The sequence below is a fragment of the Tursiops truncatus genome, chromosome 8 (genome assembly GCF_011762595.2).
Source record: "Tursiops truncatus isolate mTurTru1 chromosome 8, mTurTru1.mat.Y, whole genome shotgun sequence".
Lineage (NCBI taxonomy): Eukaryota > Metazoa > Chordata > Mammalia > Artiodactyla > Delphinidae > Tursiops > Tursiops truncatus.
The window spans coordinates 82,349,791-82,377,549 of NC_047041.1; the positions used below are offsets into that span (position 1 = coordinate 82,349,791).

General features: G+C 46.3%; 1 protein-coding gene and 1 long non-coding RNA gene across 3 annotated transcripts in view; one reads left to right on the forward strand and one right to left on the reverse strand.

Moving 5' to 3' along the window:
• Positions 1 to 13,288, forward strand: RCN1 (reticulocalbin 1). Its single transcript, XM_019948452.3, has 6 exons — positions 1 to 474; positions 5,392 to 5,585; positions 6,605 to 6,783; positions 8,156 to 8,216; positions 11,013 to 11,212; positions 12,103 to 13,288. The coding sequence occupies exons 1-6, from the start codon at positions 221 to 223 to the stop codon at positions 12,208 to 12,210; spliced, it is 996 nt and encodes a 331-aa protein (XP_019804011.1). The 5' UTR covers positions 1 to 220; the 3' UTR covers positions 12,211 to 13,288.
• The window catches only part of LOC109552247 (uncharacterized), a 185,480-nt gene continuing 170,531 nt past the window's right edge, over positions 12,811 to 27,759 (reverse strand). Inside the window, exon 4 of one of the 2 annotated variants that reach the window (XR_002179045.3) lies at positions 12,811 to 27,615. This is a non-coding gene — a long non-coding RNA (uncharacterized lncRNA). Of the gene's footprint in view, positions 27,619 to 27,759 lie in introns of both variants that reach the window. The other variant, XR_002179044.3, reaches the window with a different exon arrangement.

Here is a 27,759-nt window from a genome sequence, read left to right on the forward strand (position 1 = left end):
GCAGGGCCGCCCGGTGCTCCCCTGCCCGCTGCCTGGGGCGCGCCCCTCCGCTCTGGCACGGGGCGGGCGCTGGCCGAGGGGCCGGCCCGTCCCCTCCCTCCTCGCGCTGGCCCCAGCCCAGCCGCCGCCGCCGCCGCGCTCGCTTCGAGCACGCATTCCCGAGCCGCCGCTCTCATCGCTCGCTCGGTCCCTCCCCGCGGGCCGCTCTCCGCTCCCGACGATGGCGCGCGGCGGCCGCGGTCGCCACCTGGGGCTGGCCCTGGGGCTGCTGCTGGCGCTGGTGCTGGCGCCCCCGGCGCTGCGGGCCAAGCCCACGGTGCGCAAGGAGCGCGTGGTGCGGCCCGACTCGGAGCTGGGCGAGCGGCCGCCCGAGGACAACCAGAGCTTCCAATACGACCACGAGGCCTTCCTGGGCAAGGAGGACTCCAAGACCTTCGACCAGCTCACCTCGGAGGAGAGCAAGGAGAGGCTGGGGTGAGGCCACGCTCGGGGGCTCCGCAGGTGCCCGCGGGGCCACTCGCGCGGGAGCCGCGCGGACCGCCAGCCACAAAGCGAAAGAGAAATTGGGCGCCGGGACCCAAGGGCGGGGATCCGGCGGGCCCGGCGGCTGGGCTGGGGCAAAGTTGCCCGCGGACGCCGGGACCCTGCGTGCTGATCGCCGCCGGGGCCGGGGTGGCTTCCCGCGGGGAGGCGAGAACGTGGCAGCGGTCGCGGGAGCCAGGACGGCCAGGGCCCGCCCCCTCCCCTGGGTTGCATCAGAAGGGAGGGGAGAGAGCGTACAAAAGAAAAATTTGTCCACGGTGGCCTTTTAGTGACATGAGTTCTTCCCCACCCTCCCGGTTTCTGTCTTCCCCCCGCATTCCAAGAGAGGAGGGTATGAGACACTGCTAAGGTCTCAAGGATTATCATTAAAGGGTAGAAGATGAAGGGGCAGCGGAGAGGGTTGATTCCTGGCCTGTGTCCCTGGGCCGGGACTGGGGTGTTCTTGCCTTCTGCTTAATCGCCCCAATATCGGAAGTAAGGGGTATAAAAATCCTGTTGTTCAGAAGGGAGGGGCATTTGGTGACAGGGGGTGGAAATGGAAACTGGTCCTCCTTTCTGTTTCCAGCAGTTTCTGATGGCAGCAGAGGCACCCAGTCTTTTGGCAGCTGGGGGCAAAAAGCTGGAGGGTGGTGTGGTGACAGGTTGTGAATTTCACTGTTGAAGGCAGTTGAGTCAGGAACCAAACCTGGGAAACAAAACTTGGGTACATCTCAGTGCACCCTCTCCGCAGCCCCTGGGGAGACACTTGAGCTTTGTGCAAAGGTATCTGGGAACCCTTCCACAGAGGAATCAGCAGTCAGCCTGATCCCAGATGGAGACCCGTCTAGGGAGGGTCCCAAGAGGCCTGCCTACTGGGCACCAGGCCTCCAGGAATCTGGTTCCTGGGGGTGGAGGGTCTTTCTGGCCTGTTACACAAAAAAAAGAACACAGCCATCCTTGTGCTGATGGGGGCTACCAAAGGCCAATGTGGTTGGTTAGAATATGAGGCTAAATTATACCTATTGTGTAGGTGCACCATCTGCCTGCTCTGATAAAAACATCTTTGAACTTCAAAGTCACCTCCCAACAGTCACCTTTTATTTTGCAGAGAAGTACTTTCTCTTCCAGTTTGGGCTTTAACAAAGGGAGCCATTGATGAGTTCAGTCCATTGTATTGCCTTGAGGCACTTGGAAGCTGATATATTCTGGGGCCCCGGGTGGCAGCCGTTTGTCACCAGGGAGGAGGAGGAGAGGTTTGAGGGATTGGAGTAGGGAACTCCACTTTTCAGTCGTAAGGCTTCCAGTTCAATGCCTTCATCATGATGAGTAAGAGAGCAAGTGGTGATGAGCAAGTGGTAATGGAGTTGGTCTCCATTTGACCCTTGTATGAACACCTTAGCTGCATTCATTTATTTTTTTAAATTTAATTTAATTTATTTTTTATACAGCAGGTTCTTATAAGTTATATATTTTATACATAATAGTGTATATATGTCAATCTGCATCCATTTATTCACGCAGCAAACATTTGAATGGCTACTGTATTCCAGGTACCGTGTTAGATACCTGACAACTACAAAAATAAAACCTTACGTTCTAGGCCATAAAGTACTTATAATCATATGCGGAGGGCAGAGATTCAAGCAGATGCTACGCATAATTGCTGTGATGGTGGCATGTAAAAGCCACAATGACCGCATCTCGGAGAAAAGGAGCTCCCTAAGGCTTCGGGTTGGAGAAAGTAACTTGGGGGTTTGGGAAGTCACCTGACCAGAGCTTGTGGCACGACTCAGAGGTTACCAGGAGTATAAGCAGGGAAAGGCATACTGAAGAGAGAACAGCCTGCTTATACAGGTTTTGAAATCTGTTCTTGTGGATTCGGGGTGTTGGGACAGTAAAGGGACAGGGCAGGAAAAGTGGGAGGTGGGAGTGGCGAGGAGGCCAAGGGCAGAGCAGGAAGGACCTCTGTGAGGTGGAGATTAGACGTTATTCTGTACATGGTAGAAATGTCATCATCCCAAAAATTCATTAGGAAAGTTGGACTGGCAGTAGGGCAGAGAACATAACTGAGGCACGGATGGCAAGACCAGGGGCACAGGGTGGCCGTGAGCCCCTAAATCAGGCACAGCGGGAGAGGGTAAACCCAGAGCCACGTTGGAGGGGGAACTGGCAGCGCTTGCTTTTGGCTCAATGTCAGGGTGGGTGGGGGAGAGGAGGGGGCAGTCAAGGGTGGCATCCGTTTTCTGGCCTTGAGCCACTGGATGGGTAGTGGACACACCGCTCACCTATAAGGTAAATCTGGGCTAACTGCAGAGGAGGCTGGAGCGTTGGAAATGATGGGTGCGGTATGGGACTGGCAGAGCGTAAGAAGCCATTTCTCTGTCCACAGCTCCTGGTGCAACAGTCCCCTCCAAGTCCGGACTGCAGAGGCAGGAGCATGACTGGATCCAGGCAGCTTTGTCACCACCATCTGCCCATAGATTCTGAAAACATGACAGCTCTAAGGCCCCTGAAGACACACACAAAAAAAGTGGGGACCCAGAGGCTTCATGCAGTCACAAGTGTGCTGCGCAGTCTGAGAAAAAAATGTAAATTACTTGCCAACATTTAATATCAAAGCGATTTCACATACAGCCCCCGATTTCCGGCTTCTCTTGACACCCATGGCCCATTTTTCCATGAGTAAGTCATTGTCTGGAGCAGAGCTGGGCAGCCTCGTTGGCAGCTGTCAGGGGATCCCCGCGCTCCCAGGACGCTTTGCTTACTCCCGTTACCTGTTACCAGTTTGTTGAGTTCTCCATCCTCCTGTGGTGGGGATTGTCATCCTTAGTGAGGAAAGGCACACATTCTCTCCTCTACTCCTCACAACGTTCCTTGTAAAGTAGGTGTTCCATTTACAGATGGGGAAACTGAGACTCAGAGAGTCAAGTCAGTTGCCCAAGATCACACAGGACTAGGGTCCAGGTGTTCTGATTATAGCGTTTGGTTTATTTACATCATAGCCTCCTTTCCCTAGAGCTCATGTTTGATATTTTTAAAGAGAGAGGTTAAGATTATATATGCTTCCAACAGATATTTATTGAGCTCCCACTACGTGTCAGGCTGAGCTATGTCCTGGATATTTCTTTGGCATAGATTAGATGCTGTCCTTTCCAGAAAAACAGGTTGTATACTGTCTGACGTGGTTTGGTCTTTGCTGGTTTGAGATTCTGCTTCTCAGTTGGCTTTGGATAACGATGGGCATGTCACCACCGTGTCCCCAGGACTGGAGCAGTGTCTGGCGCACAGTAGGTAGGCTGAACACTGCACTGTGTTGAAAGAATTCTGCTGTGTCTAGCTGTGATTTCCTGGAAGGAAGATACTTGAGGTTTAGTCTTTTGGTCTTGAGACCTGTTAAAATTGCAAATGAAGGGACAAGTCAAAGCTGTGAGTAAAGTTTACACCTTCCTGAGAAAGAGGAGCTTGGGCTACCCAGGTTCGGGTAGGAGGTGGAGATTTAAGTGCTTATGAATTCATTTCCATTTCTAATTGATCAAAGAGTAACTGCCGATTTGAACTTCTGTTCACAGTAAGAAAGATAAAATTCCAGCCCAAAGCAAAGAAACAAATCCCTAATTAGCCTGTATGACATCATCCCGGGTAAATGGACTACTAGGGTAAAACTTCCTTAAACATTGGAAATAGCTTGCAGGTGTCTTTGAAGTTTCCTTCAGGGATGGCATCCCTAGCTTGGGGCCCTTTGGCCTAGAGATGGACACTGTTGAGTTCCCAGCCTGAAGTTTGCTCTGGACAGGGGTTTGGGGTGCCTTAGTGAAGTCCAGTGGGGAATTGCTGGAACCTGGGCCAGCTGTGGAGCAGGAGATGCCAGTGGGCATAGGGGTCTTCACCCTAAGAGCAAGGGGTTGAGGCTCCTGCAGCTGCTTAGCTGGTCAAGTTTCTTGAATAAATGTCAAGGCTCTTTCATCCCTGACTGTTTTTTTTTTTTTTTTTTTTTGGCTGTGTTGGGTCTTCGTTGCTGCGCGCAGGCTTTCCCTAGTTGCAGTGAGCAGGGGCTACTGTTCGTTGCGGTGCCCAGCCTTCTCATTGCAGTGGCTTCTCTTGTCGCAGAGCACGGGCTCTAGGCGCGAAGGCTCAGTAGTTGTGGTTCGCGGGCTCTAGAGTGCAGGCTCAGTAGTTGTGACACACGGGCTTAGTTGCTCCGCGGCATGTGGGATCTTCCCAGACCACGGCTCGAACCCGTGTCCCCTGCATTGGCAGGTGGATTCTTAACCACTGCACCACCAGGGAAGCCCCTCATCCCTGACATTTTCTGCTACGTCCAAGATCTGGTCTCCTCCTGCTTTAAGTTTCAAGTCTTTGAATCCAAAGTGGTGAGATTAAAAAAAACAAAAAAACAAAAAAAACCCACTTATTTTTTGGTTGGTTTAGTTAGAATCTTCCATCTTTTTCATTGGGCTTAGAGCCAGAGGACATGGATTCTTACCCCAGTGGTACCAAATACTCCCTCATTGCTCTAAAATGAGGGAGTTAGACTATATCAGGGAAGACTGCTAGGTTTCATCTTACAAATCAACTCACTCAGTTTCTGCAGAGCACTGTGTTGAGAAGGATTCTGAGGCCACATCAAGGTTTTTTATCAGGACAGAAGGGCCTGATCCACTAGTAGTGTCTGCCATTGGCATTAGGTGGTTGTGGGGAAGGCATATCATCCTTGGAAAAGATAAACTTCAAGATCCTTTCCAGCACCGTCGGATCATTGATTTTATTTTAGCATTTATGCATCTTAGATTCTGCAGGTGTTTGATCTCTTTCTGGAGCAGGATCACACAAGCCTCGATAATAGCCTTGTGGGTTTTTTTTTAACTACAGGAAGATTGTCGATCGAATTGACAATGATGGGGATGGCTTTGTCACCACCGAGGAGCTGAAAACCTGGATCAAACGGGTGCAGAAAAGGTACATCTACGATAATGTCGCCAAAGTCTGGAAGGATTATGATCGGGACAAAGACGATAAAATTTCCTGGGAAGAATACAAACAAGCCACCTACGGTTACTACCTAGGTAAGAGGTGCTGCAAGAGCGATTACACAGCTGGGGCCTGTGTAACAAGCTTCTTGTGGGAAACTATACTGTCTCATCATATCTACCCCCTTTGGGGAGACGTCTCAACATCCTAAGTAAAAACTGCTTGTGTAACATCCTGCTCTGCTTACTAAGAATACACCAAGTTGCTTACTGTGAGTGAACTTGTAGGTGGAAGGGGGCAAGGGTCTAATAAAAAATAAACTGCTCCCTAACCTGAGCTTACAGTCTCAGAGGTACACCCAGAGAACAAAGCAGAGAGGAAGCATGTTTTATGTTACAGTTTCAGAATGCTGCCGAGTTTCAGGTAGCAAGGACCGAGTAAGCTGGAACAATCCAGGAAGGCTTCCTGGTGGAGGGTGGCTTGGGAACTGGGCCTTAAAGAATGGATTTGTATTTGGAGAGGTAGAGACGGGCGGGGAAGGTGGGTTAGCTGGAGGGGCAAAGGTGCAGCAATGCATTCAGCAGTGCCCTGGAGGGGCAGGGTTTGGACATAAGTCATGCTTGTTTTGGGGGAATGATGGAGGGGGTGTGTGCCCAGCACTGGGTGCAGACCCGCTAGGTGCCTGGCAGAGCCGAGAGGGGACAGGCCTGAGGAGAACCAAAGACATATCCACTCCCAGCCAGATTAAGAGAGGTCTTGAAAAGAGTCAAAGGGACATTTAGAATAGATGTCCTGGGTACTAGGGAGCCTCTGTATGTTCTGGATCAAAGAATATAATGAAAGTAGTGTTCTGCAGAGAGAAGTATGGCATTAATATGGTCTCAAGCCTATGCTTTTCACCGCTTGCTGTAATGCCCCTAACAAGTCTTTAGGGCATGGACTGTATGGTGGTATGGAGGGACAGACACTAGAGGCGTTCTGAAATAAAATGTTTCAAAGAACTCGATAGGTCAGGACCTTTTGTCTTCTATGTACCATTTGGTGTGAAGGAGGAGTGATGTGGGAGAAAACGCCTTAGGCGCCCGGTTTTCACGTTTCTGTGTACATCCTCCAGGAAACCCCACAGAGTTTCATGATACTTCAGATCATCACACCTTTAAAAAAATGCTGCCACGTGACGAGAGAAGGTTCAAGGCTGCAGACCTCGATGGTGACCAGACAGCCACCCGGGAGGAGTTCACCGCCTTTCTGCACCCTGAGGAGTTTGAGCATATGAAGGAAATTGTGGTTTTGGTAAGATAGAGAAAGAGCCTGCGCTGGCAAAAGACCAGGACGAAAGCTGCATGGAAACCTTGTCCCTTCCTGCAAAGTGAGAACGTTCTTCAGCCTGAAGGGCATGGGACAAGGACCCTGAAGTGGAATATACCGGAATACCTGTGTACCCAGGAGATCAGTCAGGGCAGGGTAGCTGCCGTAGCAAGTAGCCCCCAATCCCAGCCATTTAACACAATCAGAGGTTATATCCAGTCCCGGGCAGATGGTCCCGGCCAGGTGGATCTCCTGGGCAGTTCTTCTCCAGTGTTGTCAGGCTCCCAGTCTACTTCCATCTTGTCCTCCACCATCCTGTGGCTTTGAGGTCATCCTGGCCACTACCAGCCGGCAGATAGAAGAAGAGAAGGACCGAGGAGGAGGCATGGCCTGCCTTCACTCTTCCGAGGGCTCCTGCCACACATAATAAGGCAGGGGAATGCAGTCTAGATGTGTGTCCAGAAAGAACAAATGCGCTTAGTGAGCAACGAGCTAGCCTCTGTCCTATCTGAGGGAACAACAAAAAGACTCAGAAATGGAATGCATTGTACTGTTAAATCATATGGAAACTCAAAGTCGGACCATGCTTGGAAAGGATGCTCCCCTTGGAGTGTATTTGCTTTCCAGTGTCTTGTTGGGTCCCACCTGTCTTCATTTTCCACGACAGTAACATAAATGCCATCACCTGTTTTCAGGGCCGATATCCCAAGGCAGTTCCAATTGTTTTGATGCTGGGAGACAACCAGCTCTGGACCCAGTCGTGGATGGGCTCACTCTTGCCTCATGCTTCATCCTTATGACCACAGTGACCCCAGGGACTGGGCAGTGGCTTTAAGAATCATTCCTTTTTACCACCCAACACCTACTTAATGATAGGTAATCTGACACAAGACAGTGAAGATGGGGAAGTGGATTATGGGCTTCTGATTGGCTCTGTTCTCAGGTTGGCCATTTTCTCTGGGATGCCTTTGAGTTTCTGTGACATGGACAGTAGACTCATTTAATTAGCAAAAAACCTAGTTAAGAAGTCAAATGTATTGATACTAAATACACAACATAATACATTCGGAAGTCAGATATACTTTTAGTTTCTAATTGCCCAAAATAGTTCCATATTTTTCTGACACCAACTCGGTGTTCAGGGTCCAGTTAGCACTGGAATCTGTCTTTGTGATCATTTTAGTCCAGTGGTTCTCAGGCTGGGTTCCTCCCAGTACACAGAGATGATCTGGCCGGAGGGTGGAGACGGTTGACCTGGCAGGGCTTCCTGATATAATTAGAGTGCCTCTGGGCTTGTAGGTACATTTTCAGTTGCAGAGAGGGTGCTGCTTTTAAAATCCCCCGCTTTGCTTCCTAGGAGACCCTGGAGGACATCGACAAGAATGGGGATGGCTTTGTAGATCAGGATGAGTATATTGGTAAGTGCTGGCCTGGAGTCTTGCTCCAGTGTCCCAACTGGGCAGCGTCCTCCACCCACATGTCTGGCTACTTTCCTCAGATGACTCTTTCAGCAGCAGCTGTAAGTCTGTAGGTGTCACTCCTGTTACTTCCCAGTGAGAGGGGCTTGTCACACCAGCCCTAGCGGTGCAGATTCAGGGAGGCATTCCTAGTGGAGAAGAGCCCAAAAGGCTGGCCGCACCCCAGGGCTGGCCAGCAGTTGATCCCTCGGCTCTGAGAGGTGCCCTTCATCACTCCGTGTAGTTCTACCTTTGCGAAATGGGACTGGAGATCCCAGAGATGTACGGTGAAGCTAGAGCGGACAGTCTCAGGGGACAGACTTTACAACACACTGTTAGCCAGCGGGGCCTAGAAACTGGGTGGACGGAGCTGTGGTCAACAGAACTGTTTACATGCCCGAGTTCTCTGCAGAAAGGCATTCCTTCGTAGGTAAATCCTTTTACAAAGTGCACGATTGCCCCATGATATAGCCGTCTTACGCCTCTGGTTTTTGGTCTTCCATTGGGAGTACTGTTCCTAGTTTTTTGTTCTGAAGGGCTCCACTGAAGCAACATCAAGAAGTGTGTTTGCAGGTAACTGAGCCCTGGCTGAATGAGGCTCCAGTTAGTGCCCCGGGTCAGACGCTGCCCAGGAGCCTTCCCAGCATGAAGGACTAGAGAAGGCGGCAGGGATATTTCCATTTGATCCTCAGCGGCTGCTACTTCAGTGCTTTGGCACGTGGCCCCAGCTGCAGGCCACCTTCTCGTGATAGCTCTTCTTTTCCCAAGTCTCAGTAAAGTAAAAGCTGGAAAATCATTTGAAGGATGGGATGGATATAATTTTTGTGCAGGTTTTTTTTTTTTTTTTTTTTTTGCGGTACGCGGGCCTCTCACTGTTGTGGCCTCTCCCGTTGTGGAGCACAGGCTCCCGACGCGCAGGCTCAGCGGCCATGGCTCACGGGCCCAGACGCTCTGCGGCATGGCATGTGGGATCTTCCCCGACCGGGGCACGAACCCGTGTGCCCTGCATCGGCAGGCGGACTCTCAACCACTGCGCCACCTGGGAAGCCCACTGTGCAGAGGCAGTTAATTACCTTTCAACATAAAAGAAGAGCCCGTGTTGCCATCAGTCTCTGGTGTGTGGTTGTACTACTTTGCCACCCCATACAGAAGAATTAGTGCCTTCTGAATGAAGGGCAAAGTTTCTTCTAATCGTTTGGAATTATATTTGATCTGAAGAACCAAACGTTGTCCCCCTCTGCCTGTGGTAACAGATGGGCAGCTCTCGCCACAGTAATTAAAGCCATCTCGGTGGCACTACCTTTCTTTGTAGAATAACCAATGCTGACAGCCCCGTCATCAGTGCAAGCAGCAGAGCCTGCCTCAGGCCTGGTACACGTGCGTGTGTGGGAAGGTTCAGATCCCCGGACACCTTGACAGCGGTGGCGGAATTAGACTGACAGGGAAGGCTGACTGATTAAAACGATGTAGCACTTTTGATTAAAACTAGGTGCTCTCCCCACCCTCCTCCTGATCTGCATTGAAAGGGTGCAAAGTCAGGGGCAAACTCTTTGAGTGGCTTTGTCTAAAAGAAACATTCCATTCTTTACACTGGCAGAGAGGGAGGTAGGCTCATTGTTCTTGAAAACTGAATTCTGAGTGACTTGGAGTCAGAGAGACCGGATGTCCAGACTTGTCTAGCAAGTGACTTCAATTTACGGAGGAGCCTTCTCGGCAGGCAGAGACAAGTGGAAACTGGTGGTGATGTAGCGTAGTGGGAAGAACACTGGAATTAAGAGTCCTGGCTTCTCCGCTTACTAGCTTTGAGACCCTGTGGGAGTCGTGTAATCACTCAGTATAAGCCCGTTGCCGTATCTGTAAAACGGGAAGACACAGCACCCATGTTTCCAGGACGGTGTGGGTCTACTTGTAGTTGAACGCAGGGTCTTGCCTCTCTTTTTCCTTCGTTCACTACCTACTGTCTCTACCATCTGACATTTCCAAGCTGTTTCCATCAAAAGAGAAATTGCCCTCAGGGTATCTCTTTTCCAAGAAGATCTAGTAGCTTAGCAAACGATGGATAAACTTTGCCTTCTTCTTCCTTTCCCTGCCATTTTCTAAAATGAGGGTATTTATCTATCTTATAAAATTGCTATAAGGATGAAATCAAATATATGTGAAAGCCCCCTGGAAATGATATAAACAACAATTGTAGTAAACACGGTGGTTAAGACTATGGGTTGGAAGCAGGGTGCCCATGTTCCTGTGTAGCCTACTACATTCTCATACTAGCTGTGGGTCCTTGGGTTAAGGCTGTGCCTTGGTGTTTTCATCTATAAAGTGGGAATAATGACACCTAACTTCATAGGATTGTAATGAAAAATCAAATTTAAAAAAGTATGTGCTTTACACAGCATCTGGACCATAGAAAGTGCTGTTATTGGTCATTGTTATTAGTTTTCACCTGTATAGTTCCAGGCTGGGTTGTAGAGGGCTTTCACATTTGACCTTCATAATAACCTTCTGAGTAATAAGTTATTGTCTCCACTTTACAGACGAGGGACTGAACTAAGTCAAAAGCCAGGATTCATCTTCTGGCTCCCAAGCACAGTTCTTTCTCGCCCACTAAGCGGCCTTCATAGTGGATAAATCATTGCATTATTTACCCAAGAGACTGCCCCCAGGTGTCTGGTTAGGTCTCTAGATTGCTAGAGGTCAGGTTTTCTTGGACTTACCTTCCCACTTGTCTTTATAACCAAGAACAGCCTTTCCTTCCAGCTGATATGTTTTCCCACGAGGAGAATGGCCCTGAGCCAGACTGGGTGCTGTCAGAACGGGAGCAGTTTAATGAATTCCGAGATCTGAACAAGGACGGGAAGCTGGACAAAGATGAGATCCGCCACTGGATCCTCCCACAAGACTATGACCACGCACAGGCTGAGGCCAGGCACCTGGTGTATGAGTCGGACAAAAATAAGGTATTTCAGCGTCCTCTGGAATCATTCCTTGAAGGGAGACAGTTTACATAAGATTGGTTCTGTTTGCTTCTTTGATGTTTGCCTTGGCCCATGTGGCCATGTCCTTATTGACTTCTCTCATTCCTGCCCTACATCGGAGACCTGTGAACTTCAGCCAACACCGTGATAACCCACGGTGAGCTCATTAGGCCCAGACGTTCCTGTTCCTGGAGAGTCTGCTGTGGGTCACACTTAACGTTCACTGCCATCTCCTAGGATCGCAGAACCGGTCACTTTGTTGGCTGTGGGCAGGCATGGATTTAAGAGGTGTGCCCTGTGTTGCCCTAGGACAAGCTTGTTCATCCATTCATTCAGTCAGCAGACACTCATCAGACATCTGCAGCATGTGAGGCAGAAGAAAGCCCATCACATTAAAGTCTCGGCATCCTCAGGCCAGCTCACCGTGCTGGCTCCGAGCCAATATCTATTGGTCAGTATCCAAATAAATAAATAAATGAGATTTAGAAAGAAGTCCTGCCTCTTCCCATTTTGATCACAGCTGCAAATTCTCGGGAGACAGTCAAGTTTTGCAGTCAAGCCATAAAAGGGAAGTAGAATTCTTCGGGGCCTGTCTTGGGAATGCCAGCATTGTGTGTAGACATAACTAGACTCTGGCTCCTCAATTCCTTGAGGACTTTTCTGATATATTTTAGCACAGCTTTTGTAGCAGGAGGCTGTTCCAATTTGGGGTTTTGCAGGGCAGTGATGGTAGATGAAGGAGGTACCTAGTAGCTTATTATGAAATGTAATATCTTAAATGTTGCAGATCAATGAAATACCATGAGCTTCATGCTGTGATGACTCAGAGTGACCAGAGTTTCTGTGACAGAGCTCTTTTCTTTCTCCTACAGGATGAAAAGCTCACTAAAGAGGAGATCTTGGACAACTGGAACATGTTTGTTGGAAGTCAGGCTACTAATTATGGGGAAGATCTCACCAAAAACCATGATGAGCTTTGATGCACATTCACCATAATATGACAGACTGTCATAGGCTTTCTTTTATTGTCCTGGATAATTGCTATAATTATCTCATTTACAGCAGTTGTGTCCCCCCAAAAAGCAAGTTTATCACCTCAGATTGGGGTTAAAATTATTTTTTACTCAATATTTGCTGGAAAATAGTCATCACTGATCTTTGAGTAAGGTTTCTGTCCAAACACATTAAAATCTTGGTAAATTACAGTGCTCTGTGGGGATACATTGCTAAAACATGACTTTTTAGCTTTTTCCATGATATTTGAACTGAAGGGGAATAAAATTTGAAAAAGCCCTATTATTCAGAAGTTGGGTGAGCGGGGAGAGGGCATTATAGGGAGTGACTGCTATGTATTTTAACTGCAGAGTTTTTACATTTGCCACTGTTAAATAATTGGTGAGGGAAAATTCTGATTAAGCTTCAGTGGTATCTCATCCTACACAGGCTTCTTTCAGAGCAAGGCTGATATTTCAGATTCTTCTTCTTGACTTTGTAGTCTGAGCTGTTACTGTAAATGGCATATAAATCTCTGTGCATTCTTCTACATGGACCTGCTCATGTGCACAACAGATCCACTCGTCTTTGTTTTTTGTTTTGTCTTTGTTTTTTACAAGAAGAAGCAGTTAAGAAAGGTTATGTGAAAAAGAAAGGAATTTTAAAGGTAGGGAGAAAAGATGAATGTCAGGCATTTGAAGAACTATAGGAAAATGGTAAACACTTTATCATACTTGAGAAATTTTTCTTGACATGTAAATGAAGCAGATCTGATCTTTGAAAAAGTGAACAGAAATCCAATCCATTTCCTTGCTGATCTCTGATAGGAATAGGGAGTAGGGTCCTAGGAAAGCCTGCTTAGTGGAGCTCTGGAACCCATCTCATCCAGTCCTGGTGAATCCACAACCCTTGGACCTGCCCTGGGACCACTTACACCATGTAATTGACAAAGCAGGTTCCAAGCCACTGGCTGAACTGGAAGAAATAACTTTTACAGGTTGAACTTCCACCTTAGAAGGAGAAAGTGAATGAAATAAAGGATCCCTCTGAGGATTTTCTACTGTGTCCTGTGGTGTTTGACTTCATATGTACCATTTGTGACATTATTCACTGTTGATAGAGAATTTAACAGTGGGATGAGATGACATGAGTAAGATTATAAAAGTTTTGCATTTTAAAAATCCAACTATTAGAATGTTCAGAACATATTCATATTTACTTATTTAATACATATATACTTCTCTATGCTAATTAGAGAACGTGCAGGTCAGTTTAATGGTAAGACCTTTCAGAGACAGGTTTCAGTTGGAGGAAAATCTGGACTTCTTATCAAGGCCTAGGAGGCCCTATAGCAACTGGTCCCTTCCCAACTCATCAGCCCCACTCCCTTTCACCTCCCATAGCAGCCCCACTGACTTTCTGGTCCTCAAACACACCAAGTTCATTTCCAGGTTGGGCCCTTTGCACTTGCTATCCTTCTGATTTGGAACCCCCATCTCACACATACTGGGGTAACTCAAAACATGCTTCTTCAGCAGGACCTTCCCGACTCCACTATTTGTAGCAGTCCCATTTGAGTCCCCGTCTCATTTCCCTGTTTTATTTTCTCCTTGGTATGTACCTATTGCCATTTATATTTGTCTCCTAGGGCTGCCATACAAATTACCACAAAAGAGGGTGGCTTTCAACAACAGAAGCTCACAGTGCAGGCTGGAGTCTGAAATCAAGGTGTTGGCAGGACTGGCTCCTGAATGCTCTAGGGGAGAATCCTTCCTTGCTTGCTTCTTCCTGCTTCTGGCTCCAGGCGTTCCTTGGCTGTGGCTGCATTACTCCACTCTGCCTCCATCTTACGGCCTTTTCTTCCTCTCTCTGTGTCTGTCTTCTGTGTGTCTCTCATAAGGACACTTGTCATTGGCTTTAGGGCCCACCTGGATAATCAAGGGTGATCTAATCCTAGATCCTAAATTACACCTGCAAAAAGCCATTTTTCCAAGTAAGCTCACATTCACAGGTTCCAGGAGTTAGGAGGTAGACACATCTTTTGGGGGTGCCACCGTTCAACCAAACGTACCATTTGACACTATCTTGTTTGTATGTTGTCCATCTTCTCCGAGCTAGTACATAAGCTCTGTGACAACAAGAGCCTGAGTTGTCTAATTTACTGCTGCCTCCCAGGACCTAGAACTGTAGAGCCTAACCTACAATAACTACTCTGTAATTATTTGCTGAATGAATGAGAGGTTGTAGCTTTAATCAAAGAGAATACTCCTGGGGGGATACTACAAAAAAATTTTACAAAATACCTGACATTCGCTGAATGAAAAGTAATTTGCCCAAGATTCCAGACTGATTATATGGCAGGACCAGAACTCAAATCCAGGTGTTCCTTGCTCCAAAATCTCTGCCGTTTAACACTAAATTTTACTGCTCCAAATCTCTGAATCTATGTTCCCTTTATTTCTTTGCTCACCCACAGTAGATGTGGTCAAGAAATGAGAATAACTCCTCTTACCTAGAAATAGGCTGACACATTTTTTTCAAGCAATGAGAACCTGTCTTTTAAAAAATGAGAAAATAATATAGTGTAACCCAATTATAAGCATAACACTTTTTTTTTTTTTTTTTTTTTTTTGCGGTACACGGGCCTCTCACTGTTGTGGCCTCTCCCATTGCGGACGCACAGGCTGAGCGGCCGTGGCTCACGGGCCCAGCCGCTCTGCAGCATGTGGGATCTTTCCGGACTGGGGCACGAACCCGTGTCCCCTGCATCGGCAGGCGGACTCTCAACCACTGCGCCACCAGGGAAGCCCAAGCATAACACTTTTTAAAAGGTGCTAACGTTACTTTTCCCCCAAAAGGGAATACTGGTTAGTTTATTAAGTTATACATAGTAAGACATTAGATATATTTTGAGCACTATGTTTTTCCTTTCAAGTCAGTGCACATAAGAAGAGAACCCTCAAAGAGACTAGTGCTTCTGGGGCTGAATTTAACACTATTTAAGGAAAGAAAACCTTAGCTAGGGGACATAGCTGTTAACATGGTGATTTGTAAAGCCTTAGATTTCTAATAGGGTCTGACTGTTTCAAGGAAAACATATTTTGTTTCTAGGTAACATTTCAAGTCTGATTATGAACAAATGCTACAAAATCGATCTGTAATGGGAAATACTGTTATGTCACAAAGCATTATTTATATGCTTAATGTGATTGAAAGCATTAATTGCTAGGAGCCAAAATCTGTCCAAGCAAAACATGAACACATATTTTGTACCTCTTGTCTCTTACTGTAGATTTTTGAACGAATTCGAGTGTAACAAAGATGTAGTTAGAAAATCTGCACACCTGAAGGTTTTCTTTATCCGCTTGGATTACTACTATACTTGTTCCTTGTTAGCAAATGCAGGAGTCATATCTGCTCAGAAGTGCCCAGCAAACAACAGCTACATGCCTACTTGCTAGCAGCTCAGCAAAAACATCATATGGTGTAAAGTGGTGAATGGCTGACTGGATTTTTTTAAAGTCTAGATTTATTTTGCCACCTTTGTAGTAAAATCTAGCTTCCTCCAAGTACATGCAACTAAAGATTTGGCTCTCTCTGTATTTTTTTAATTATTATTCTTTCTGTATTCTTTTTTTAAGATTTTTTTTTTTGATGTAGACAATTTTTAAAGTCTTTATTGAATTTGTTACAATATTGTTTCTGTTTTATGTTTTGGTTTTTGGGCCCCGAGGCATGTGGGATCTTAGCTCCCGGACCAGGGATCAAACCCGCACCTCCCACATTGGAAGGCAAAGTCTCAACCGCTGGACGGTCAGGGAAGTCCCTCTTTCTGTATTCTTAAAACAAGTTCATAGCTCTAGAACCTCCCCTCTAAAAACCAATGAGCGTCATAACACCCACCACTTTGGCTCACATTCAAGTTTTTAAATTTTGAGCAGCGGGAAGATTGTGTCATCAGCACTTAAACTCATGAGATTTACATGAACTTGGAGTTATGTCCAAAAATCCATCTGCACTCTCAATTCTGGTCAGTTCCAGGGTCTGGGTCTGGGGAAACACTCAAACTGGATTTGAGGTAGTTACAAAGATGAGGTAAGTAATGCACATGCAAGAACTGCAAGGACTGAGTTTTCCCTGATGACCTTCCTCAGGTGGTCAAATGCCAGAAGTCAGATAGATCAATGCCTGCAAACACCAGGCTGCTGGTTAGTGGTCTTGCCAAGATTTAGAATTCTTGTGTGAAGTGCTTTAAAACCTGAAAACTGATCTATTATTGGGTGAAACTGAATGGATTAAATGACAAAGGAATAGCTTTTTATTTTTTATAAATTTATTTTATTTATTTTTGGCTGTGTTGGATCTTCGTTGCTACGTGTGGGCTTTTCTCTAGTTGCGGAGAACGGGGGTTACTCTTCGTTGTAGTGCTCAGGCTTCTCATTGTGGTGGCTTCTCTTGTTGTGGAGCACAGGCTCTAGGCACACGGGCTCTAGGCACACGGGCTCTAGGCGCACGGGCTTCAGTAGTTGTGGCTCGTGGGCTCTAGAGCGCAGGCTCAGTAGTTGTGGTGCACAGGCTTAGTTACTCCGTGGCATGTGGGATCTTCCTGGACCAGGGCTCAAACCCGTGTCCCCTGCATTGGCAGGCGGATTCTTAACCACTGCGTCACCATGGAAGCCCAGGAATAGCTTTTAATGTTGTTTTTGTCACGGTCAGGGTATTCCAAAGCTAGTTATATGTGGTAGGGATTTGGAATGCAATTCAAAAGCAGATCAAAGACTCTCTGCACATTCAAAAACATTCAGAGACCCAGCTGGGAAAGGTTATATTTTCAGAGGAGGAAACTGAGGCCCAGAGAAATTAAGCCTGTGCTTTTCCCTTTCTCAGGACTGAGGCAGAGGTTGGACTAGAACACCTTCGCCGACTCCAGATGTTCCCTTTAAAGCCTTAACGTTCTCATCTGCAAAATGGCCACAATAACTCTTACCTTGTAGAAGAGAAATAGGATGAATTAAGGTAACGAACATAAAGCATTTTGTGTGGTCAGTGCTCAGGAAATGGTAACCATTTTTATTATTACACCAAAATAAGGTCCTTACGTATTTCAGCATCAAAGATTTTGTTTATTTGTGGTTCATTTTAGATTTCCACGTGTGGCATTAGTGACTGATGGAGGTTGTGGATTTATCAGAAAATTGTCAAAGGTGTTTGTTGTTTTAAATATATGAAAGTTTTGTGTTTTTTTTAAGGTTCACAACTTAAAAATAAAAGAGTTCACATGGTTATTAAGTATAAGAAGCTGAGGACATTTAATGACTCACATCAGATTAGCGGTCCTAAGCCACAGCAAGTGTGTGGCCGTGCTGCGAAGATATTTGAGATAAAGAAAGATGCCCGTAGAGAGCACACCCAGGTGACTTGAGAGTCAGACCCACTCACTAGCTGAACGACTTTAGGCCAATTACTTCCACTCTGCAAGCCTCCTTTTCCTCTTCTGTAAAAGGAGGCAAGAGCAGCACCAGCCCAGCTGGGTGGTTGTGGGGGGGCTCAGTGAGGCCCTGAGTGTGAAGCACTTTGCCCAGGCCTGACGCAAGGAGATGCTTGATCGGTGGAGCTAGGTGACTCTCATAAAGGGTAAAAAATACCCTCTCCTAAGGGTGAAAAGACATGCTAAGGAATAAAAAGAAACCATCTGGAGAATGAAATATTGCCATTTGCAGCAACATGGATGGACCTAGAGAATATTATACTTAGCGAAGTAAGGCAGACAGAGAAAGACAAATATTATTTGGTATCACTTAATAGTGGAATCTAAAAAATAATACAAATGAATCTGTATACAAAACAGAAACAGACTCACAGACATAGAAGACAAACTTTTGGTTACCAAAGGGGAAAGGGAGGGGGTAGGGATAAATTAGGAGTATAGGATTAACAGATACAAACTACTCTACGTAAAATAGATAAGCGACAAGGATTTACTGTATAGCACCAGGAATTATATTCAATATCTTGTACTAACCTAAATGGAAAATAATCTGAAAAAATATGTATAACTGGATCACTTTGCTGTACACCTAAAACTAACACAACATTGTAAATCAGCTATGCTTAGATTTAAAAAAAAAAGAAATTGTTTAGAGGATCATCTGCACTTTATTTTCTGGCAGGCGCGATTCCCATACAATCCTTCACACTGGAGCCGGGCTCATCAGCCACAGGAAGCCCCGCCGGAAGTCTTCAGGAAGGCCCACCGGCTTGCTGATGGCTGGATTCACAAAGACGTGGACTGAAGACCCAGTGGTACAGGCCAAAGCGGCAAACTGCGCCGGCTTGGGGTGGCCAAAGAAAAAGCCATCACTGAGGTGCCGGAGATCGACGGAAGGTGGCTCCTTGGTGGGCTTGGGGGGAAACAGAGCAAGGCGGTAATGCTCGCTGGAATGACCAACTTTCTCCATGACCAACACAGCCACTGCGATCTGAGGAAAGCCGACCGGCGAGTGGAAGGTGCACTGATTGGTCACTATGAACCCCACCATGGGGGACATCAGCAAGCCCGTTTTCAGGCCGCAATATCTGGAAAGTTACATCACAATGCTTATTCTGTATATAACATTGTATATACTGTATACATTTAATATACTAACAGTTGTTATACATTGTATAACATTGTGTAACATTTGTTATACAATTGTATACACATTGTGTATGCATTGTATAACATTTAATATACTAACAGTTCACAGATATGGTAAGTTCTCATTAAACATTGGCTATTATTATTATTGCATCCATCTTGTCCTCGCTTCTCATGGTAAAAAATCAGGTACTTCTGTGTAAATGAAAGAGAATTATTGTGTCTCTTATACTGGCTACTAGATTGTAATCTCTTTAAGGACAAGGACTTTGTCTTGTTTCTGAAGTTTGTTGACGAGAAATAAGGCTGTGCTTGAGATAAACGTGGAGGTTGAGCAGAATCGGAAATAAAATCATCATATGCTGAGTTACAGTTTCTTCCCTCCTCTCCAAAGAGGCCTCCTTGTGATTTAAAAATTTTAATCACATAGTCTTATTGTCTTCTTTTTTTTGAGAAAGTTAAGACTGAATGTGAGAATTCACTGTAAGGAAACAATTGTGGGTTGTACTAAGTTCGACTATAAAGCTGCTCACTGAACCATGGTTCACAGAAACAAGCTACAAGTCTCCATCCAGGGAGGGCACCATGGGTGCCTGTGGCTGGCTACCTGAGCATCCACTGATGTCGCCCATCATGACATTAGATACATTCATTTACTGACATGGAAATCTGCCTAGTGAAAAAGATCACATTACGGAACAGTGTGTACCATTCCATCTCGTTTGTTATTATAAGAATATACTGGTTTACGTCCTTATTGCTTAGAAAAAACTTTGAAAGGATAGCCTCCCAAATGGTTTCAGTAGTTGTCTAGCAGTAGAATTTTGGATAATTTTTTTCTTCTTTTTGCCTCTATGAATTTTCCAGAATGAATATGATTTGCCTTTGAAATTAAAAAAACAAAGTGTTTTTTGTTGTTGTTGTTGTTGTTTTTGCGGTACGCGGGCCTCTCGCTGTTGTGGCCTCTCCCGTTTTGGAGCACAGGCTCCCGGACGCGCAGGCTCCGCGGCATGTGGGATCTTCCCGGACCGGGGCATGAACCCGTGTCCCCTACATCGGCAGGCAGACTCTCAATCACTGCGCCACCAGGGAAGCCCCAGTGTTATATTTTTTTTAATGTCTGAATATGAATTTCATTAAAGCACTGGAGAGAGCAGCAGACTGGAGAAGCAAGGCTCCTTCTTCTGCCCGTTGGAATCCTGCCCCTGGCTGCCCTCCCTGAGAAGCCTCCCTCCTGAGCAAGTGAGAAGGAAAAGGGAACAGGAAAAGAAATCCCTGCTCTTCAGTGTGACTCCGAGATCCAGTGAGAACCAAATTCTCCCATTTTCATTTCCCATGCTTCTTTGCTGCAATTGCTTTCCTAGTGCTCTGCCAGCTTTTCCTCATTCTCTTAAGGCACTGACAGTAAAGACATAGTGCCTCTTCCCACCAGGGGTACAGTATGTCCTGAGCTCCCTGTAACTCTGAGCCAGGCCACGAGACCTTTAAATAATTAAAATGCAGGAGGACTTTTAAACAATGCCATTGATGAGCACCTGGTCACCAGGGCTGTGCTGGATCCTTTACATTTTGTATTCAGTCTTCAAAACCATCCTGCAAGGTAGGTCTCATTTTCCCCATTTTACAAGAAAGAAAGTAAAGCAGGGAGGCTGAATAAATTTTCCAAAGGCACGCATGCAGTAAGTGGTGGTCTAGGCCCAGACCTCAGGCTCTCTACAGACAAAGTTCACATTTTCTCCTTCATTCTGGCTTACTAGGTAAAGCCAAAATCTACATTTTAGTCCAGTGAAGGAACTGCATCTTCTTTAAGTGTTCCTGTGACTTTAAGAATTACATTTTCTTGGACTTCCCTGGAGGCGCAGTGGTTAAGAATCCGCCTGCCAATGCAGGGGACACGGGTTCGAGCCCTGGCCCGGGAATATCCCACATACCGCGGAGCAACTAAGCCGGTGTGCCACAACTACTGAGCCTGCGCTCTAGAGACCGTGAGCCACAGTTACTGAAGCCCGTGCGCCTAGAGCCCGTGTGCCTAGAGCCTGTGCTCCGCAACAAGAGAAGCCACCACAATGAGAAGCCTGCGCACCGCAACGAAGATTAGACCCCGCTCGCCACAACCAGAGAAAGCCCGTGCACAGCAAAAAAACCCAACACAGCCAATAAATAATTTTTTTTTTTTTTAAAAGCAAAGGTTAAAGTCAAAGAAACAGATCCAAGGTGGAGTCTGATTTAGCTCTTCCCTGTGCCAATCGAAGAGACAACACAAATCCCAGATGGCTGGAATGCAGACCGCCGGGGGAGGCTGGGGAGGAAGCAGGAGCCAGACTGGGGGGGGTCTCGGTAAGGAATTTGGGTTTTATCCTGGGGCCCTGGGAAGCCACTGCAGGCAGGCGAGAGGCAAGATCAAATTTATTTAGTAAAACTGTTGCAGGAAAGGGGACCCCTTCCAGGCCCCAAGAGTGGTCTCTTGTCTAACACTTGGAAATGAATTGTCCGAGGAGACACACATGCTGACAAAGGAAGAGACTTTATTGGAAAGGGGCCCCCAAGGTGGAGAGCAGTAGTATAAGGGAACTCAGGAGAACTGCTCTGCCACGTGGCTCGCAGTCTCAGGTTCTATGGTGATGGGGTTAGTTTCCAGGTTGTCTCTGGCGAAGCCCTCTGACTCAGGGTGCTTCCTGGTGGCGTGCACATCACTCAGCCAAGATGGATTCCAGCGAGCAGGATTCTGGGAGGCTGGCAGGACATATGGACTGGAGTCTCCTCTCTCCTACTGACCTTTCCCAAATTCTTCCATTTGGTTGTTGACCTCCTGTTGTAAGATGACTCATGCAAGGGGTTACTACAATGCCTGGCCAGGACAGGCAGTTTCAGTCAGTGGTTCCCCTAACAACACTGTGGCTTCGAATTGAACAATGGGTTAGATGGAAACAATAATGTGTGCAGGAGAATAATTAGGTAACTACATCGTTCTGGCAGAAATGATGGTCTCTGGGACTAGAATGGTGACAGCAGAGATGGAGAAAACTAGATGGAATCAAGAGAGATTTTTCATAAGCTGTGATGATGAATCAGAATGAAGGAGACCAAAGAGCCCAGGGCCACACAGTCTAGAGGACTTAATGATGAGATCATTTGTGGAAAGAGGAAACGGGGAGAAGCAGCTTGGGGTGAAGGTGAGGAAAGTGATGAGTGCTGCTTTGAACAGGTTGAGCTGAGGTGCCTGTGAGACCCTAAGAAGAGGTGCACAGTAGGGATAATAACACCCCTAGCTAAGATTTACTTAGCCCTGTACTACACGCGAGGCCTTCTGTTAAGTACCCAAACTGGATTATCTATCAAGAGGCAACTGGATCTCTGGGGCTAATGCTCAGAAAGAGGTGCAAGCTAGACACAGGAGTTGAGCTCAGATCTAACGTCAGGGTCTAGGCAGTGAGGGCGAAGAGCTGAAGCCACTGGTGTAACACACTTGGTGTGGCAGGGCCAGGGGGAGCTGGAAAGCAAATGCCCAGTCTGACCCCGCACAAGTTCAGACTTTTAAAAAAATACTGGCATGAAAAAGAAAGGGCAAGCCCCAAATGGAGTCACTTGCCCCCTCAGACAGCAAACCAAGACTTAATTGCAGTTTCAATCCCTCCTAGAAATGCGACCTTTGAAACAGTCAATCTGAAACAATCTATGGGAACAAGGTTATCTGCCTGATAAAGACACCTGTCATTCCCCTCCCCCCAAAGAAGACAGTCTGGCCTGAAACACCCCTTTCTTTTCTCCTGCTAATACCTTCCTGACCCACCCTCCTTTCACCTATAAAAACCTTTCACTTTGTACAACTCCTCAGAGCACCCTTCTATTTAACTAGATGGGATGAATAAAGCCAATTAGATCTTCAAATTTACTCAGTTGAATTTTGTTTTTCTAACACTGGTCAGACTAAGTAAAGCTCATGTGTGGCCTGCCTGGATTTGTCTTTCTGGTCCCCAGTTTGTGACCCCTCGTAATTAAACCAGGGGACAGGGAGGGATGGCCTAAAAGAGGATACAGAAGAGGGTGAAATCAATCCCAGAGTTTCAGCCTAACACGCAAAAAGCTGGCTTTGAATAAGCTCCCAACTGATATTTCTTAGGATGCAACAAGCGACTGATAAAGTGTCTGATTCTAATGCTGCCTAATAATTAAGTGAGGTGAACGCCTATCTTCTATGCTTTCTTACACCTGGTTTAGTAAACTTTAGCATAAAGGGACGTTTGAGCTGGAAGACCCCTTGGGGCTCACTTCGTACAGGGGCTCTCCAACACTGGGCGGATCAGAATCTCCTGGGGAACCTGCAAAATGTCCAGACCCCCAGGATCCTCCCAGACCTTCTGAATCAATGTACAAGGAGGGCCCCAGGCACCCTGATTTTAACAAGGTCCCGGGTAATTCTGATGCACACACCTAGCATAGGAGTTGTTCCTCTAGGTCTACCCTCTCAGATAAGGAAACAGCCCAGAGAGATGAAGTAAGTTGCTCACCTGCACGCGGCTAGAGAGGGGCAGGGTCTGTCCACACTCTGCCGGTCACTCCAGTCCTTTCCATTAACCTCGCCATCCCCAAACTCAGGCCCAGCCCAGGCTTGGAGATCAGTGGGTCTCTGGGGCATTCACAACTCAGAATCAGATCTGCAGTGTTCATGATCTCACCCTGATTTTGCACCCAACTCCAACAACTGCGTTTGGTCTTATCTTACTCCCACTCCCCAAGCTCCTTCCTTGGGTCTGTTACTATGTTCTGCCTTGACCCCAGGGCTGAGGCCCTGCCTTGGTGCCTTCCCACCCCTGGCTGCCTCTGGAGCAGGAGGCGTGCACACAAGAGGGACACGGTGCTTCTGGGTCGGTGTGAGGAGACAGTCCTGTTGCATCCTGAGGTCTGGAGAGAAGTGCCTGTCAGATGGTAGGAGGCCAGGGGGCATATGGCACAAGTACACCTTTCAGAGGGGTGAGGCTATTTTTGTCACTTGCTATAAATAGCATACGATGGGCCATGGCTTGTGGTCAGTTACATGGCATGCCAAGGCAGGATTCTGGCAGGAAATCCAACCCCACACTACCTGAAACTAAGAATAAGCACAAGCTGGGCGGCATGACCGCATGACTGTGCTGAGTCCTCAAGGAGCATCACATGAGCCGCTGAAGGGAAACTCAGGCCTTGAGAGTCTGCACAGCAGGCCCCTGCCTGGGTGGTGTTAGGAGGTTATGTGGTTACAAGGAGAAATACATAAACATTTAGAAGTACAGACCTGGGGAGAAAATGCCTTAACTGTGAGCATGTATAAAGTTAAAAGATTAAGATGATGAAACTAACACTTAGGAATATACTCTGTGTATCTTTATATAAATAATTTATCGGGCTTCCCTGGTGGCGCAGTGGTTGAGAGTCCACCTGCCGATGCAGGGGACACGGGTTCGTGCCCCGGTCCGGGAAGATCCCACATGCCGCAGAGCTGCTAGGCCCGTGAGCCATGGCCACTGAGCCTGCGCGTCCGGAGCCTATGCTCCGCAACGGGAGAGGCCACAACAGTGAGAGGCCCGCGTACCGCAAAAAAAAAAAAAAAAAATTTATCTTCAGTCAAGCCTCTTTGGATATTGCCTTTACAGAATGATTTTGGTCTACAAGGGCTAATTGAAGTTAATTGTATGCAAGTCCCCATGTCAGCCATTTCTGTTGACCTTGGTCTGCAATATAAAATACTGGTTAAGAGCTGAAGTCATTAGACCTGGATTTGAATCATGGCCCCGATGCTGTTGGACTTCAGTGAGTCACTCAACATCTTAGAGCCTCAGTTTTTCTCAGCTCTAAAATGAAGACAGTTGCACAGACATGATAGGATTTTTGTGACAATTAAATAAGGCAATGCATATCTCATACGTCTGGGCTGATTTGGGCAACTTAAAGATTTTCGTTGTTATTTTTGTTTTTTAAACTTTTTGAACTGTTTTGGTCTCTAGCGGTAGAAACTTACATTTGTCCTTGGGCCAAACATTTCCTTTATGTGGGGAAGACCCCTTGTGTCAAAACCCTGGTAGCCAACCGGGGTGTGGATATGGTGATCTCACAGGGGGACTACTGACAAGGCCACTGGTTTCGAGAACATGTCCACTGGGACATGAGAATCAGGTGAGTAGAGCAAGAGGGAAAGGACAGGATGGGTGAGGTGTGGCAACTGTTACACTTTAGGACCTTCCAGGAAGAGCTGAGAGATGCTTTGAAGGGGAGAGAGGACGGGTGGAGCAGTTGAGCCAGAGTAAGTTTGAGCCAATGTAATTTGCATAGTACATGATTACAGAATTTAATGACTGCCGCATTGTCATAACAGACAGGAATTTACTCAAGAGGTAAATTGAGGTAAGAGGTAAATTGAGGTAAGAGGTAAATGGAAGTTGCTTGGTCCCTTTGTGGCAATGATGCAATCATACCAATTTGTGGAGCTAATGCTTCTCAACAGAAAATGGTAACTCAACCTAGACCTCACCTTAAGTTTTACTGACTTAACCAATCACTGGGTTTGGTGCCGGTGATACGGCAGTGATGGATTCTCTTCCTTGGCAGAGCTTACACTTAATCAAAGAGAGACCATGAGGAATACATCAATACAAACTGAGGGGAAGTGCTCTGCAGGAGATGGACATGGTTGTGTGAGATGCTATAACAAAGGAGCCTGACCCAGATGGAGGCAGGTGGGAGTATAGAGCTTCTGAGGAACTGAAGGGAGGCCAGTGAGGCCCCATGGCTGTACCACAGAACAGGAGGGGAGAATGGTAGTGGATGAGACAGGATAGAAAGACTAGACCCAGTCCTGTACAAATTGGATTTTAGCCTAACAGAATGGGAAGCTGCTGTGGAGGTTTAAAGAGGAGAGAGAGTCATGATCATGTTTGCATTTCAAGATTAGCCCTGTAGGGAATGGACTGGTGAAGGCAAGAGTGGATGTAGAGGTACCAGTTAGGAAACTACTGAGAACTGGATTTGGCAGCAGTAGTGGGATGAAAGCTCGTGGCTCCAGAGATGTTTAAGGAGGGGATCAAAGGTCACCTCTCACAAAGGTCAGTGTTTGACAGTAACAGTACCTATAGCAAAAACAAGGGCCTCCACCATCCTTCTAGTCTTTGAGGCTATGATGAAATGGGTTCCTCACTGTAACACCACACTCTCCAGGTTGATTTCTACCTCAGTTACCTATTGTAGTACCATTTGCATCTCCCCCACCTAAATGTAAGCAGCTCAAGAAAAGGCACTGTTGCTTTATCCATTTTTATTTCTTGACATCCAGCATAGAGCCTGGCCCAGAGCAGAACCAAGAGTTGTTTGAAGAACTAAACATGATACTAGGAAAGGGATGACTATTTTTGTAAAGAATATGGCTCAGTGAAGAAATGGCTCATGGAAATCATCCAAGTCAGTATCTCCCTATCCAGATTCCAAGCCAGTCAGCCAGTAAAGGCACAGGTATCAGTCCTTTGAGCCCCTCCTTAAACACCTCTGGAGCCACAAGCTTTCATCCCACTACTGCCACCAAACCCAGTTCTCAGTAGTTTCCTAACTGGTACCTCTGCATCCTCAGTTACCTATCACTTGGCATGGCCATACCTGTGGTCTTGTCTCACTTTCTCTCTGAGTATAACCTTAGGTCTAGGTTTTTCATGTAGTTAAGGAAGATTATTCCAAACCCAAGGGAAATGGCTACATAGACAAATGAATTTATTTGCAAACTTTTAAGCTGTTTTGCTCCTGAAAGGGATCGGAGGTAATTAAGATAAAAATAGGAAGAAATATTTTCTGACCACTTCACATTTTGAACAACCATGACCCGAAGAATACTGAATTTTTCCTTTGTTTAGTTTCATGTTGCTTTTAAGCATGTTTTGGCTTTATTTTAAAGGACAAATGATATCATAAGTAATATCAAAGATTTCTTAGAACTAGAGTTGAGTAAGATATGAGATTGAATAAATAAACAAGGCTTTACTTCATGCTATGTTTACTTGCCACTTGGCAATATTTTTTTAAAAAATGAAATCTATATATAAACTCGGTTGCCTATCTCCAAACATAAGAAGCTAATATTATGAGCTGGTAATAGGTCACATTAGGAAAATGCCCAGACACAGCTGCCTGAAGATCATCGCTACTGCAATTTTCAAACTGCCCGCATTGAGTCTCTAAACTCAGCAAAACTAATGAAAATCACCTGCTGTCAGAGTGGAACAATTTCTTCATAACACTGTTCTCCCAGGAAGTTCATTCTGGTAAATCAGTGTCAAGATGACAAGAAAGTCCAACATATCTCAAGAGGCACAATATATAACAAGCAAAAATCTTTAAATCCGTGCTCAGAGACTGAATATTAAAGGGTCTGATGAAGAACTCAAGACCCAGACATGAAGGATATGAAACAAATTCATTAAAACATTTTGAATAAAAATAAGAAGACCATGACATGATGCTCAATTCACAGGAAAACACCATCTTGAAGGGTAAATGTGGTAGATGATGATCTGATTTTTTTGGACATCCAGAAGTAGAGTCAACCATGAGCGACGGCCCTGAGAGAGTGGATTAGGGGGACACATTAATGATATCACAACTGCTGTGCTTTTTGTCTTCGTTGTAGTCGCTCTCTGAGTGAGAGAGTTCAAAGAAAGCATCTTTGAAAAGTGACTATTAGATCTTTCAGGCCCTTGCCTGAAATTCCTCATCAGGAATGCGGCAATCGTTCCTGGGCCTGCTGAGAAAAAGGGAGAACGGAAGTTAAGGAAGGTGCTTATTCATTTCATGAGGTCCTTAAAATCCAACATCTTCCAATTAGTTATGGAAAAGTCCAGGAGCCTGTGAGGAGCAGCAGTTAAAAACCTATTTTAAACTGACC

Bases quoted from the DNA above. Each gene is read 5' to 3' on its own strand.
- RCN1 (XM_019948452.3), top strand. From the start codon at position 221: ATGGCGCGCGGCGGCCGCGGTCGCCACCTGGGGCTGGCCCTGGGGCTG. The intron at 475-5,391 runs GTGAGGCCACGC...TTTTAACTACAG, and splicing joins GAGAGCAAGGAGAGGCTGGG to GAAGATTGTCGATCGAATTG. The intron at 8,217-11,012 runs GTAAGTGCTGGC...CTTTCCTTCCAG, and splicing joins AGATCAGGATGAGTATATTG to CTGATATGTTTTCCCACGAG.